Below are 16,299 nucleotides of genomic sequence, written 5' to 3' on the forward strand. Positions count from 1 at the left end.
GAGTGAATGCTTTGTCTTTAGCCTTCAGTGTGGAGGCACAGGAGCAAAGGGAGGCCGGGGGGGGTGGTGGTGGGGGGGGCGGTGAGCATCACCTCCGCAAGGCAAGGAGACCACTGCTGCCGCGGGGTCCCAGCAGCACAACAACGCACTGAAAGTACTAAGTGACATTTTGCAGACTGGAGCTGTAATGGTCAGAGCTTGGGAGATGCTGTGAAGAGCTGTGGTTGCCAGGAGACATAGAGAAAAATTTTATTTTCTTTATGGCGATGGTGGGTTGATTTCTGCAAAATGGGCTCCCGTTGGTTGAGAGCAGTGAAAACTGAGATTGGGGCAGGGGGGATAGGGGGAGCTAAAGGTTGTAAACACTACAGTTTCCCAGTCCCTAGACTCCACCTCTAAGGAAGCAAGTATAAGAAACCTGCAAGCCTCATCAGATATTATGGGATATGTACTTAAAAATAGAACACTTTCTTCTTCGTACAATCCTGAGACTGATGCTTTTCATTTTTTTAGAAAAACACCATTTCATTGCACCTAGTTCAAAATTGAAACCAAACACTAAAGTATTGCAGAGCATCACAGCTTGATACAGGAAAAAGGTTCTGGAGAATAATCAGCTACCTGCTTGCCAGGCAGCCTCCCGTACCCTGAGGGGTCACAGAAGTTACTGAAGGCTTGAAGGCTCCCAATTCACTCTGGTTTCATACCAGCTCTTCTGTATGAGTCCTGTAGGACACACCAGCAGGCAGTGCTGTAGCCTGACAGGAGTAAGCTTAACCTATGACAATGAAATGGTTTTGCAACCAAGCCTCCAAAACCACCAGCAGCTGCATCACACGCTGGTGTAGACTGGTGCTCAGCTGCTGGAGGCTGCCCGTATGTGAGAGCGTGTGCCTCAGCTCATCCTGCTCCTCAGAGACAGTCCCGACCAGAAGGTCCCAAAATCTGCAAATACCTCTTAGTGCCCGGTGGTACTGTCCACCAGAGCAGTGGTGGAGCAGGGGGTTATTTATACCAGCATGCACGGGTCTGCACTTCTTTTTCAATATATAATCTTATGAATGGATTTTGGGAAAAGGGAGGGAACAACCCGTTGAAAAGCTGTGTGGTAAACAGAAAAGAATTGTGCTGGTAAAAGAATGTTGTGATTTTTTTTTTTTCTCCCCTTCTGTTTTTGTTTTTTTTTTTTTTCTTTAGATTTCTTCAAGTACCTCCCATTCAGGTCCCGATTTAACAAAACAGTGTGGAACATCAGCATTGTTTCAGCTGGCAGAGGTAATATTAAAACACTGGTGACTAATTACCACGGGTGCAGTGGGGCGGAGAAGTTAATGATGGTGACTGCGGAAGCCTGGAAGGCAGAGCAGAGCTACAGTTATAATTACAGTGGTGCTTATGGAAGCGTAGGCTACGGGGGCTTGGGTGCCACAAGTCAAGATTTCCCAACTAGCAGTCACCTTGGAGGTTTCTAGGAGTCTGTGCTGCAGCTGAGAAGTACCACCAGGCCCTGGTGGCAAAGGGAGTTTCCAACCACTGTGGGAATTGTTTAAATTCCTGGCTTGGGGTTTGGAGTTTTAACTGTTTGGTTTGGCCGGGGGGGTGCAGGGAGATGAGAGGGAGGGCTGGATTAGTCTGTTACTCGGATTGGGTCATTGCCATTACGAATTCCTGTTAAAGGTCATTAGTTACTTTCGTTTATTTTTGCTTTTCATGTATCCTGTTTCTTGAAGATGGGGAATAAACAGGTCAATAACTTCTACAGAAACGGGTACTCTCAGCAGATCCTCCTTCTGGGAACAGTTAAAAACAATGGCCCGTTACTGAAATGCTGTATTTCATGTGTTTCTAAGCTTTCCCAGTCTTAAAGACTGGATTGCAAGTTTATTTAGAGCCCACCAAAACAGAAGTCACGTTTTTGTAGCCACATCCATAGCCCTCTGTACTATAGGCTACTGCAGAAGAAAGAAAGGTATCAAGAAAAAAAAAATTTCCATTGGTTGTGGGGTGGCATGGATTCGACTAGCGAAATATTGCTGTCCAGCGAGTTGTGTTTTAAAGATTGATCTTTACCTTTTGAAAATCACAGACAGTGTTTACATTGCAGCGCAGTAAAAAAGTTGCAGAAGTACCTTGGTACCAAGAACCCACCTCGGCAGAGCTGAGAGCTGCCCCGCTGCCTCGTTGAACCTGCTTCCCCATAGACACTGCCGGCCGAGCTGCCGTGCTTGCAGTGCTCAGCCCAGCCTGACCTGAACCAGATCAGGAGTTTCTACCCTGTGCAGCAAGAATTTTGCAAACTTACTGCAAAACATTCTGTCCTTGGTGTTATGCTCATACTTATATTGGTGTAAGAGCTATTTTTAGTTTGCCAGGATAAAACGCCTTGCCAGTTTGAGAAACCTGGAACGGACCTAAAGAGAAGCCAGTGATCCAGAGCGCACATCCATACTGACCACATGGCCTGTGGGCTGAGCTTCAGGACAGGGAAACCCCTGATGTCTGGTTCAGAGCAGGCTTCTTCCATCTGGTTTTGCTCCGGGTGGCTGTTTGGTTGACATTTGTTCTAAAACCAAGATCCCAAATAGCCCTGGAATTCAGCTTGGGGGCTTTGAGAGGGAGAGTGAGAAGAAGGAGCATGGCTTGTCAGGAGCAGGTGGTGCTGTGAAGGACTGCCCTCTGCAGCAGTGTCCGCAGAGCTTACAGGTCATCCACACCCGAGCGGGTCTCCCAAGTCAGTGCTGTGGGAACATGGCAGTTTGAGGACCTTTTTACAGCTGTTTTTTTGAATATCACTGTTCCTTAGACAGTGGGAGGGGTTTGGTTTCCATTAATGTTATCTCCAGGAGGAGATAACCATGGCAACCACTGCTGCTTTGCAGCTCTTCGCAAAATAAGTCTGTGACATGAGAAGAAAGATTTGGAAGGCTTTTTTTACTTCCTTCCAAATTATTTTTCGCATTCATGTAAAGGAGAACCATCTCGATGACTGAGATTGTTAACTTACCCCCCACCTCCTTCAGGGCCATTTGGAAAACAAAGGGAAAAATTGTATGTCGAGACATTTGGGAGTTGAAGGGGGTATGTCTGTGAGACATCAAGTAACTTGTCTGTGGCCGTAGTGAGAAATACGGCATTGATCCGTTCATTGAGGGTATTGTGAAAACCAAGCAGTGGGTTTCCAGGTTATGTAAAAGGCACTTAAAAAGATGATGGAAACGCCACTGAGATCAGTTGGAGCCTTTTGCTGTTAGAATATAGAACCCGCCAGCCTTGTTCTAGCATTAGCCATCATCGTGCCACACCGGTTTCGGCGTGTTTTCGGTACAGTCCTTAGCGTAGTTTGCGGAACTAAGATGCCAGAGAGGTTCGCTCTGTAATGCTCCTGTAAATATGGGTAGGTGACGTTAACAGTCGCTGTTTGTTTCACGGGACTGTTTTTAAACTTGTTTTAGATGTGCCTTGCTTCAGAAGGAGTAAAAGTGAAGGAACCTGGAAAAACAAAAGTGGAAGCACCGGAAGATGTGGGAGGGGAAGTTCCAGAGGAGATGGATGTAGAACTGGAGAAAACAACAAAAGACTCCTGTAAAGAAAAAGTAGAACAATCGGGGATAGAGAAAATGCAAAACTGGGATGAGACAAAAGCTGAGGAATTAGAAACTGCAAAATACAGAGATTTTACTAGTCTTGCAATGGAGAACAGTCCTTTTGAGAGAAGTGATAACACAAAGGATCACATGTGCTGCTCTCCAGATCTGTCGGTGGCTGACATGAATATCCTGGGGCTAAAGCCGGAAAAGATAAAGAAGAAAAAGAAAAAAAATAAGTTGGACCGGCACACAAATGAGAAATCCACCCCCAAGAAACCTTGTAAAAAGAGGCAGTCCTCAGAGTCGGACATTGAAAGCGTGATGTATACCATTGAAGCCGTGGCGAAGGGGGACTGGGGTGCCGAGAGACTCGCGGAAACTCCCCGCAAAAAACCCCGTCCCATCTCAAATGTGAAGGGAAGCGTGTTGGATACAAAATCACCAAAGAAAAAAGTGAAATCGAAAGAAAAGAAGACATCAAAGGAGAAACCCACGGAGACCACCAAAGAATCAAAGCCTCCTGATTTCCTTAGTATTGCAGCCAGCAAGGAAGTACCGTGCGAGGCTTCTGATAACATTAAAGTGGAACCACTGACCCCAACAGAGGAGGTGGTACCCCAGAGCTTACCAGGACAGGTCAAAACTGAGGACAGTGACTGTGTTAAAAAGATAGAAACCTGTGGCTCCAGGAAATCGGAGAGATCTTGCAAAGGTGCTCTTTATAAAACTCTGGTGTCAGAGGGCATGCTGACATCTCTGCGTGCTAACGTGGACAGAGGTGGGTGGCTTTGAGTGTTTTATTTACAGCATGAACCGCAAAAGCCTGCCTGGAGCAGGAGGAGAAGCGGAAGCCGGTGTTTAAGCTGGAGCGTGAGCGGTGTGTGATGGGGGTGCTGTGTCTGGTCACCTGAGATGCTGGGGGCAGGTGGAGGGGACAGGCTGCGTGGTCCAGGGCAGCTCTGCTGGAGCCCTGTGGTCCGTCTTCCTACTTCCCTCACAAACTCTTTAACCTCTCCCATTTTATCCTTTGTGATCTGAACAAAGATTTGGTTTCTTGGCTGAAGGCTTTATTGGTTGACTTGTCAGCCTGCCGATAGATGTACGCAGGACCTGCCTTGCATGTAACCCTGAACAGTTAGCTTGTTTCTGTATAACGACTCTTGTGGTTGCGAGCATAGTTCTCAGTCTTACAAGAGGCAAACGTGTTGTGCTTTTGCTTTGCTTGGTAGTTTTGCTGTAGGTGGTGGCCATGTGGAAGGATAAATTTGAGATAATTTCTGGAAGCTTTCAGTGAGACGTCTTGAAATGTGTTTTTCCCATTAGTTGATTTATATGTGTAATTGGAACGTCAGAAAAGGAAAAGATGTTTGTAATTTAGGGAAGTTTATTACTGTCAATCTACTCCTCTCTTTCTCCTCCTTTCTATCTGGAGAGGTCCTGACTTAAGAGGTAGTATAAAAACCGGGAGGGAGGAGTGCACAGAAGTAGTTGCCAATATCATTAGCCCGTTTAAAATAAACAAATGTTTTGTAAGCCCTTCAAGAAGGTCAGGCATCATAGGTTGCGTTACTGAATGGGTACACAAGTTCCTTCTGAGCCCACTTTGTTTTGGCGCATTTTTCTAAAGATGAGAAACAATTTTCTGCCTTCATCCCAGGAAAAAGAAGCTCAGGAAAAGGCAACTCCTCAGATCATGAAGGATGCTGGAATGAAGAAAACTGGGCTTTTTCCCAAAGTGGGACAAGCGGGAACAAAAAACTGAAAAAGCCTAAGGCAAAGGAAGAGTTTGTTTTTGGGTAAGTTGCAGCTTAACACTGTTCAAAGTTTTAGTTAGGTCAGCCTGGTAACTTCAGAGTGAGTCCTCCTCATTGCATGAACTGCATCCAGCACCCAAATAATCACAGTTACGCAGAATTCCTGAGCGTTGCAAGCCACGATGGGCTGAGTCGTGCTCTAGATACCTGTTGTTTATATACCAAAGTAATTCCTTGGAGATCTTTCCTGGTTTACCCTATTGTAAACAGAATTGAATTACATTATTTGCTTAATTCTAAAATAAATGTGCAATATTTACCTACTTAAGAGGCGGTGAAGAGGGTTACTTGTCTTTTCAGAGCACTTTGCAAGCAGTATTTAAAGTTCAGTGTAGGTGTTCAATCATCATAAACAGAATTAGACTAGAAAGAATAGATCCCTTTGCCCTCTTGGAGGGATTACTTACAGAGGAAGAATAAACAGTGTTCTACTGTTGGCAAATAATTATGATAAATGTATCATTTTTCCATTGTAGAGGAAAGATACTCAAATCATTCATGTATGCTGTGAAGAAATTAAATATTTCAGAAGAATAATTAATGATTAGAGGTGCATTCAAATGTAGCAAGGCTGCACAGAATTGCTTTTCTAGTATATGAATAACCATTTTTGTCAGTGTTACAGATTTATTTAACTGCAGGCGTAGTTGTTAAATCTGCTTAGCCGTTCGTACGTACTTGCAAATTCTTGAAGACTCCCAATTATCTGAATTCAGAGGGTGAAAATGAATTAAAAAGGAGTAGATTTTCCACACTTCATGCTTAAAATTGTAATATGTTTCTTTTGTGCAGGCTTGCAGTAGCCTTTTTTTATAACCTGGTCTTATGTGAAATTTAGCTGCAGCTCACTTTACAGCAAAGATACTAAATTGATGACAGTCTCCAAGTGCTCTTTGCTTGGAATGATCAAGGAAAAAAAATAATGGAACGCTTCCTGTATTTTTAGTGCATTGTATATAAGTTTTGTAAATATTCTTTAAATTTGAATTGAAAGACTGAAAACTTTTCAAACCACTAGGTGTCTAATAAGAGATGTCACTAAATGCCTCTGCTAGCAAAAAAAAAAACAGTTACAAATCATTTATTCCAAGTAGCTAGGCAAATTGTGTAAATAATTAGTTCACTTGAGAAATAATGTTCTCCCATCATTAGCTGGCTGGATGGGGAAATATTTGCCAGTCTTGCTTCTTGGTTTAGTCATGTCATTAACGGATCTTATTTAATGAACTCTAAAGGCAGAATCAGTGGTCTGAGGAGCATGAGTGCTGGAGCAGGTATCCATTATCCCTGTTCATTGCACTACCTGATCCTCTGGCTGCTTGAAAAGCTGGTTTTACCTCTGCCTGCGCCTCTTAACTCTTTCTGCTCCCTTCAGCATCACCTTTCAGCCTCATTTTTTTTTGTGCGTATAGGGGGGAGCGTCCCTTTGGAATGATGTCACTCTCCCCATGTCCTCTTACCTTCTCCATCAGTAGCTGCCCACGCTTCCCGAGGGTCGGTCAGGTGTTCTTTGGCCGCCTGCTGCCCGCTCCTTTGCCCAGCTCTGCCCGCATGTATCTCCTGGCAGGACTGGGCTGCACCGCACGAACACCTCAGCTCAGCTACGTGCGTCTAATCAGGCTTGTAAGATGCTCCGAAAATTCATAATAATGTGAATGATTATTTATTTTTGACTAATTAATCGCTGACCTAGCGATAGCGGTGCTCTCCACCACCTCCATGCCACACAAGCTATGAATTCCAGGGTGGCAGCTCGTCTGCTCTCGGGGTTGGACCTTCCTAATTAGAGCTGCAACCTCTCGTGTGCCCTGGGGGCAGACAGTGAAGCAGGTGGCAGCAGGCAGTGGGGAAGGGGCAGGGGATGGGATGCCGTGACAGCTGTCAGAGCAGAAAATCAGCTTGTTTTGTGGCTGTCGGGGAGCGTCCACATGGAAGGGAAAGGTAGCAGCACCAAGCACCACACATCAGGTATCTTTGTGATTCCAAAACAAAGCATGTATGCGTGTGTGCACACACAAAAAATCCAAATAAACCAACCCCACCATGCAGACGCCTGCCAGGAGCCCAGGCTGTATTTTAAGATGGAAGATAGCTTACCGAAAGAAGTAATGATTACAGAGATAAAATGAAGTATCATTCTGTGTACCAAAGCTTTCAGAATGCAATTTGCTTCAAGTGCTGCTTCAGCAAGCAGGGAGAAATGCTGTGCTTCTTGTGATACTTCCAAGTGCATAGTGTGCAGGGCAGGGGCCACCCCTCCGAAGTCATGCCAACTTTTGTCAAGTTTAGGTTTTCCGTAGCAAACAGAATTCAAGGCAAGTACAAAATGTCATTATTCCCCTGTCATTGATGGTGCTATTTATAATCTGCCTAGCTGCGTGCACTGCCTTTTATTAAAATACAATTCCTTCCTATGCTCCTGCCTGGCTGCAAGAATTTGCTGGAACAGAGTCCTTACGCAAGCCAGCGTAGCCATTACAGCCATACTGCCCTGCTGGAGTGGTTTGTGTTCCCTCTGGCTGTTAGGAACAGCAGTACGTGTCGGTGGAGTTCTTCAGCTGTAGGTAATCCGGCTGGAGCCACTCGGGGGGCTGAGGTGTGAGCGGTGCTGGGCTGCCTGAAAGCGTGAGCTAATTGCATTTTTCTTCTCAGGACAAAATATGAGGGGAGAAAATACAATGCCCCAAAACAAACACAAAGCTAATTCCCACCCCGAAGCATCAGGTTTGAGAGTATCCCCAGAAGATTGAACAGTTTGACGTTTTTCTTCTGGTTTGAATTGTAGTTGTTTTCATCCCAGTGTGAGGACTTTTATGTGAAGTTATTTTATTGATTGGCTTATTTATTGGCTTTACTGTCTTTTTTTCATTCTCCTCACAGAACAGACAAATCTCCTGCATGAATCTGTGCAGCAAACAGAGCTACATGTCACCAGTATGACATTGATTTGCTTATTTTTTCCAATTTTAATATGTGCAGCTAATGTAATCAATGCCTACTGAGTTACAAATGCAGAAGCTGGAGAGTACTCTCATCCCAAAGCTGGATTAATACATACTAGTGTGATGTTTACAGTGTATGTCTGTGCTTATCCCTTTCCCCCTCCCTCTGTGTAGGTAGGTATGTATATACACACACCGCACACGTGCTCCTAAACAATATATTTTTTCTCCAAAAACAGAGTTACCTTTAATTTGATTGGTTTTGTTTCCCCTTTAGCTTAGCAAAGTTGGAAGAAGAATTTGAAAAGAAATTCAACAGCCTCCCTCAATACAGTCCTATTACCTTTGACAGGAAAAATTCAGCTGTTCCGAGGAAAAAGAGGAAGGTTGGAAATGGCTCATCTGAACAACCAAAATCCAACAAAGGTAAATTACCACGCGTGATATATTCTTAAGCAACAAGAGTGTTACGACAAGCTCAGGAATTCAGACGTTCTTACTTTACTGTGATTTTTGGAAAGTGGGAAGTCAAAGAAAAAATGTTCTAGGGCTGCAGTTAGTTGGTTCTCAGTGGGTAAGTTTTCAGGCTGTACCCTTGCCTCCTGGGTTTCATGCTGAGTAGGACTGATTGGAGTTTGTGCAGGAAATATATTCCTCATAGCAAGCAAACTTACCAAAACCACAAATGTTTGTGAGGTGAGTGAATTTGACAAGTTTTCCCAGGAGAAAAAGGGGAAGATATGGCAAGTGATCGAAAGGTTACATTTTGGTATTTTTCAAAACGTAGCTTTATGCCGGTTTGCATTTCACTGTAATTTTAGGCTCTATAAATTAAAACATAAGATCCCAGAGATGTCAGAATGAAACATTTGGATTATTTTTCCATCAAGGTTTTAACTTTCGATCCTAAGTCCTGACATGGTTAAGAAAAGGTTAGAGGACAGGAAAACCAATTCCATATCCAACTCTGTTGCTGAGGTTCTTGGAGGGAGAAACTCGTGACACGTGGCTGCTTTATATACAGACAGCCTGTGACACAGAGGTGGTAGAGAAGTGAGAGCGTGGTAGGGAGAGCTGCTTTTAGACTGTGGCAGAAATACTGATGCACACATATGGTACAGAAATATCACCAAATGAAGGAATGATGTACCAGTAATTGTGCAAGACAAAAGGATGCTCAAAAGAATCCTCATTGTGCACGGTTCACAATGTGAAGCTGGTTTCCTTTTTTGCTGCTGTGGCAGTTCCACTGACTGACAGGTTTTCAGATCTAATACGGCTATTTTAGCCAGGTGACCCTGGATTAGATCTGTGCCTTTTGAATGCTTCACAAATAATCACATTACAGTATGCAGGATTGAGCAGCTGTTCTTTTCTAGTGCACGCCAAATTTGGTATTGATTTTTTGTATTTATATAATTAGATGTGGAACAGTCACTTTTGCAAAATTAGACTTGTGCTAGTACCAAATGAGTCCTGGCTTTAAATGCCTTTCATTTTTTCTGTGGTGTGTATTTGACAGAACTTCTTCAGTCAGCATGAATGGATTGTTTTGCAGTATGATAATGCAGTGGTTAGTTAAGCAGCACCTGTTGGGGATGAGATCTCCTCCTCTGTGGTGGTCTGGCAGTTGAAGTTGCAGCTCCTTGGGTTTCTCGCTACAGAATTTACCTGTTCACATGTCTGTGGACCCTATGTTGTGTGAGAATGGCATGCTAGAATGCTGCCTCCAGTCAGGTAGCCCAGAACTGCATTCTGCTTTTGGCTAGGGCCATTGGCAGGAGCTTAATTTTTATCCTTGTTTGCATCACTTAAAAAGCTTTGGATTATATTCAGCTGTGTCTCAGGGGAAGGTCAGAAATGTAACTGCAGGCAGGTTACACGCCTGATATAAGTATTTTGGCACAGTCCTGTGGAGGAGGCCGTGGAGCACTTACCTCTTGCTGACGATAAGGGCTCTTTAAACCAAGGCAGCTGACTGCACGGAAGCAGATGGTAAACAGGCACATGAACTTTTCCACCAACAGAGCTGTAGAGTTGCAACAAGCAGCCCCAGGGCAGGAATATCTGATAGTGACACTGCTGTTTCTGTAGTGAACATCTAACCACAGCCCCAAACTAAATCCAGATGGAGCTAGTGATATCTGCCTCTAATTTCAACAAATGTTGAATTCACTGAAGTTAGCTGAGCGAGCTGTCAGCTCGTGTCAGTCATTCCAGCGCCCTGCAGAGCGGAGCTCGCTCTCGAGGTAGCTGAAAAACTCTCCGACAAACCATTTTTCTTTTGGAAAAGAAAGATTGCTAAAACAGTAAATATTCCATGGCAATGGGTTGATTTTAATTTGTTTTATTTTGTTAGAATGCAAGTTGTGGATTTGAAATGGCCTGAGCCAAACGGCGTACAAGCAGGCTTAGTAGCTTAGTGGGGAAACCGTTCTGGCTGAGCCAAACATTCATTAGGCTGAATCCTCAATTTAATTTGCGGGGTACTGACAAGCCACTCAGCCTCATCATGCTGTCAGCTTGCCTGTGGACTGGGACAAGTCCAGAGACGGTTAGGGAACACTGACCTCCAAAGGTGTTAAGCAGGCAGGTCTGCGTCCTGGGCTCCTGCGAGGATTGCAGGAGGTGAAAACGTTGTATTGTGCAAGATGAGGGAGCTTGCTTTGGAACGGTTCTGGGTTTTTTGAGTTATCATGGGTTTTTACACCATCAGAATTAAACAAAAGTAACATCTTGCGATGTGATGAGCATGAACTGTGAAGTGTCGTCATAGTTGTAGGGGTGTGACTGTGCTGGGATGTAGGAGACCGTAACTCGGCTCTGCTGTGCCCTGTGTTACTGTGTCACATCATGGGGGGTTTGCTCTTCCTTGGGGTGGTCCCTGGCTGTAAGGTAATCAGAGAAATCAAAGAAAAGTCCAGCACAAATAGTGCCTGCTCGTGGCTGGGGCCTCTGGATGTTTCCAAACAGATCATAATCTCTCGGGGTAGGTTTAGTAAACCCTCTTTAAAATCATTCCCTGCTTTTTCTGAAGGAGCATCTGCAGGATCCTAAACTTCCCAGGCGTTCACAGTTTTCAGACAAGTGCTTAATTTTTGCAGTCTGCAGATCAGTGCCCACTAAATTACATTCAGACCTTGGAAAATAGGTTGGAGTGTTGGGCACTGAGAAGTTCCCCGGGGTGTTAGGTGAACAAAAATGGAGAAATGTTTCTGTTTAACACACACGCTCCCAACTTGGGGCTGTATGTCTTAATGTGTTTTATTTTGGGGTAAATGGTGCCAGATTGATTTTCTGTCAAATATCATTAACCTATACCTACGAGAGGCCTGCTCTGCTGTCCAGCCTGAACAGCTGGGGTTGTCGGGAGGTTTTCTTTCTCCTAAGTGGAAAATGCGTGGGTCGGTGCCCACCGACTCCTTCCATCGTGCTTGGCATGGCTGGTCCTCGCTTCAGCCAGCTCTTTTCATGTGAAAACACCTGGAGAACCCTGGAACATGAAAGCTCTTTCAAATCCACATGTATAAGAGGAAATTTGAACTTTAAGAGAGGCAAATTTTCCCCCAGACCTTTCAGAATTGTCCAAATTCTGCTCCCACTGAAGCGAACGAGGGTCTTTCTTCAGCGGGAGCAGGGCTGGGCACACCAAAACGCTGTGGCAAATTCTACCTCAGGCATTTTGAACCGGGAGTGTGCATATACAATAATAATATCACAAAATGGCTGAAAAATACAGCTATACTGAATCTGTGCAGATGGCCTGCTCTGACATTTGCTGGAGCTGTGACTGATTTTTTTTTTTTTTTTTTTTCTCCTTTCCAATGGCATATGTGCCAAAACATCCCACCACACAGAAGTCAGCAGTCTGCAGTGAGTCACTAATCCGCTTGTATGCAAAAATGAGCAACAGGCATAGTCATTATTTCTGCCCTGTGCTGTGAAGAAATGCTCACTTACACACTTAAGCACTTAAGCTTTCGTTTTGGGAAGGCAAGGAGAGGAATGCATAGTGTGCTTTTATTTGGGAAAGGGATTGTCTAAAATTTTTTTTTTGGTCTGTGGCCTCTAGGACTAGAAATAAAGCATCAGCTTAGAACGGATGCTTCTTCGTGGCATTCCTCTCGGTCTTAGCTTGGGGGGGGGGTGGGGGTTGGTTTTGCTCAATTCAAAGCATTCACATGCCTGGAGATCGCATGCTGTAATGTTCCAAAGATCATGACCTAAAAATACAGTGTCTGCCCCCCAAGAGATGCAGAAATGCACAGACAGATCTGTTTGTCCTGGATCAGATTCAAGCGTTCTCTCTTTGATCAGGCCCTTTAAAATAGGCAGTTTGGAGAGCAGAGGGGGCATGTGCCTAGAAATGTGGAAGAAATGCAGTTACGGTTCGTTATTTATGGTGGGTTTGTTTTCTTGCCTGCTGCTTCCCCAAGCAGCTGCCGCTGGCCATAGCAAGGATTCCCAGGAGGAAATCCCACCGCCCTCCGTGAGCACAATGGGCAAGCCAGGGATTAGCAGGTGGTTAAATCCTATGGCAGCTGCTGAAGTGCCAGGGAGAGGGAGAGCCATGTAGAACATTTCCAGTAGAGACCTATGAGCAGGAGAAAAGGACTTTATGCTTGCGGCTGGCTGTGTAACAATACCAAGTAAACTAACATGAAAAGTTTTTTTTCCAGCTCTTTATAGGAGGTCACATCCAGGGTCCCCTGCAAGCCTTTTAGGTTAGTTAGTTAGTTTTTTCAGTCACTGATTTTCTCTGGATTGAACGTGAACAAGCGGCGTTTGTTTAAGGCGTTGGAGCAGTTGCCTGCTGTCCCCAGCCAGCCTTCCCGTAAACTCCTGCGAGGGTGGGAGAGCCTGAGCTGTGCCCCTGGGGCACGGGCTAGTGGCAGCCTGGACCAGGGATGTTAGCTCAGTCCCAGCCAAAACCAGCCTGTGGCCTCAGGAATGGCCCCTTGTTCACCCTGCCCTACCTCCAGGTGTCCTGCCCGGTCCAGACTATATTTTGCCTTCTCCATATTGGTTTAGTTCAGTTAATTGCTATTAAAAGAAAAGCTCTGCTTTTCATACCTGAATATGCCATGCAAAGATGCTGTGTTTGGCAGCTCCTTGGCTTAGACCTTCATCTAAAGGCAGGATGGGATGTGGCCACTTCCAGAGACCCACCAGACAGTCTGTTCAGTGATTACTAGACAATTTGTACGTGTAAGCGTGATTGTAATTTGGCTTTTCACAGGGACAGTGAGCATATCCTCTAGCTCACGCTCAGCAGTTGGGGCAGGGACTGTGGATGACATTTCTTACGGAATCAGAAGTTACATCCTCAGGGCCGAGTGACATGGTGACCTATTGAGCTCTTAGCCCATCTTCCCTTTCTCTGCATTTGTGGCCAGAGGGCATTCAGGTGTCAACGGGCACCATCTCACAGCAGTGACAGCTAGACGGGAAGGAAGCTGGAAGTTTCCTTGTGAAAAGGCAGCTTCTCTTTTGATCCTACTGAAGTCAATGTCCTGTGATTTTCCATTTGGGATCAAAATTGTACATGCAAGTGGCATGTGCCCCGGAGTACCCTACATGTTGCAGCTACAAGCTTATGACAAATGTGCCTTGGATGGTAGAGAAGAGATGAAAGACACGGGTTTCCTTCTACATGCAGTGCTTGTCATCTTTTTTGTGAGTTTTTCAGCTCAGCTGTTCTGCTAAGGGTTGGCTGGCAGCCTGTGATACTGATTGATAAAGTCTATAGGGTGCTGGTCGAGCTGTAGAAATGGAGACTTCTGTGCTACTGTGTAACCTGTCGGTTATCCCAAACACCTGCAAAAAATCACTGATTTGTTAATTAAAAAAAAAAAAAAGTTGTAAGACTCATCTAGTTATGTACCTCTCTCTTCTTGTGGAACTGTTGTGGGAAGGCTTGTCTCTCTTGATGTGGATGAAGTGTTTGACCTTAGTCTTCAGGAAAGCTCAGTTTTTTCACTTATGCTTTCCCTTAACCGGCCTGAGCTTTTTCATTCCTTGTTTTGCATTTTTCTTGCACTGACACTAGACTGCTTATCCAACTCTGCGATACTCGTGAAGCTATTGTAAAATTTGCAGAATGACATTTGAATCAGTTTGAGTGAATGTAGCCCCTTCTGTTGGACTCTCCGATATTTGCTGTACGAGTTCTAGTGAAGCAATTCAGCGTCAAGACGATTTTGCCTAAGGTGGTGTCTTGCTTGGACTTCAGTTGGTTTGTTGTTTGACTTCTAGATTATTAATGTTTTCCCAGAGTTTTGATTTCTTCAGTAGTAAAAACTAAGCATCAGTGAGTCACAAAACCAACATGTACAAAACCCTAGGGTTTCCGTGCCTGATTCTGGCTGCATTTTAGCTTTCTCTCAGTAATTTTCACTATTCTAACAGCCTTGTGTCTCTGAAATGGTTTTCACCTTGTAAGACTAGGTCCTTCTTCCATGCGCTACACGCTTTTCTCCTTCGCCTGCATATAGTCAGCGATGGCCAAGGGCAGTTGTGTGATCGCGTGTCACTACACAGTTCTGGTTGTGTCTCTCAGTAGCCGACGTGTGTGTCTGGTTCCTCTTAAGGATGAGGAGGAGCGGAGGAGGCTGGTATTCGTGGTGGGTAGAATTCTGTTCCGAGTCAGCCGCAGATGGGACGGACACCCTCTTGTTAGGCTATAAGCCGCCTCGTCACCTGCAGGGCATTTCATTTTTTCAAACATTTTTTCATGTTTGGGCCAGTCTGTTCTGAGCTAGCCTGAAGATTTGCTTGCCTGCTATGTCTTTGGAGATAGGATTTTGAAGTGCAGTTTCTGAAAAGTAACTCCATAGAAACGACGTTGCAGTGTAGAGGTTATGCCTGAGCTGTATCTGTGGTCTGGTATGTCTGTGTTGCTGTTGTACCGCTGTTTACTCCGTTAGTGAGACAAAGGATAGCCGGTTGATGACCTCTACTAGTGGCATACTTTGTGGTCCGATGTCACATAAGATGTCTTCTGACTACTAGTAGTAAAGAGTCTGCTATCAAAGTAGGAAAGACACTACAAGCTGGGCATAACTTCACCTTCGTCTCCCTGGAGCTTTTACTTCTGCAGTTAGTATAAATTCATTCCTGGTCACCAAAAAGGCAAAGGTAGCTGCCATCCTGTGCAGGGCTGGCCCTGCCTGGTAGGTAGGTCCCCACCCTGTCACTTGCTTGCTCTCCCCCGGTGGGATGAGGAAGAGGACTGGAAGGGAAAAAGGGAAAAAACCTCATGGGCCAAGGTAAAGACTGTTTCATGAGAGAAGGAAGGGACGACATGCACACAAGTGATGTGAAAGCACTCACCACCACCGAATTCACACCCAGCATGAGCAATGAGTCCTTTGCAAAATACTCTCCCCCCAGTTATATTGCTGAGCATGACATTACGTGGTATGAAGTACCTCTTGATCAGTGTGGGCCAGCTGTTCAGCTACGTGTTTGTGTCCCCAACCTCTTGCACACCCTCAGCCTACTGGCTGGGGTGGCAGAGGGGGAGAGATGACGATGCTGTGAACACTGTTCAGCAGTAACGGCGACATTGGTGTGTCACCAGCACTGTTCTGGTCACTGCTCTAGAACACAGCACCATCCAGGCTGCTGGGAGGAAAGTTTATTCCATTCCAGCCAAACCCAGCACCTGTTGCAAAAGAGAGCATATCTTTAAACAACCAAGCAAAGCCTTGTTGTGCTCTATGGCTAAGCTTTCCTAAGGTCACGATTCTCCAAAATGCTTTGTATGCACTTAAGCCCTGGGAGCTGGTGGGTTGAAGTACAGCCTGCTGAAAGCCTCCAGAGCCCCTTCTGGCAGGGGGGTCAGGCTTTGTGCTTCCCCATGAAATGCCACCCTGTGTTAGTGGAAGGGGAGGTTAATATAGTACGTACTGTGACTGTTGTACTCTTTTTAAAACTGCTGATTAAAAGTGTGTA

The 16,299-nt window shown here is 45.0% G+C and overlaps 1 protein-coding gene across 20 annotated transcripts in view; it reads left to right on the forward strand.

Annotated features, from left to right (window-relative positions):
- Positions 1–16,299, forward strand: part of BBX (BBX high mobility group box domain containing) — a 145,636-nt gene that overhangs the window by 109,819 nt on the left and 19,518 nt on the right. For 18 of the 20 annotated variants that reach the window (XM_055801290.1, XM_055801287.1, XM_055801280.1 and 15 more), the window contains 4 exons: positions 1,198–1,275; positions 3,453–4,365; positions 5,245–5,383; positions 8,621–8,769. In XM_055801290.1, coding sequence (XP_055657265.1) covers positions 1,198–1,275; positions 3,453–4,365; positions 5,245–5,383; positions 8,621–8,769 — 1,279 coding nt within the window. The remainder of the gene's footprint in view (positions 1–1,197; positions 1,276–3,452; positions 4,366–5,244; positions 5,384–8,620; positions 8,770–16,299) is intronic. The other 2 variants (XM_055801277.1, XM_055801279.1) reach the window with 1 other exon arrangement.

This window comes from Falco peregrinus, chromosome 4 (assembly GCF_023634155.1).
Source record: "Falco peregrinus isolate bFalPer1 chromosome 4, bFalPer1.pri, whole genome shotgun sequence".
NCBI classification, from domain to species: Eukaryota; Metazoa; Chordata; class Aves; order Falconiformes; family Falconidae; genus Falco; species Falco peregrinus.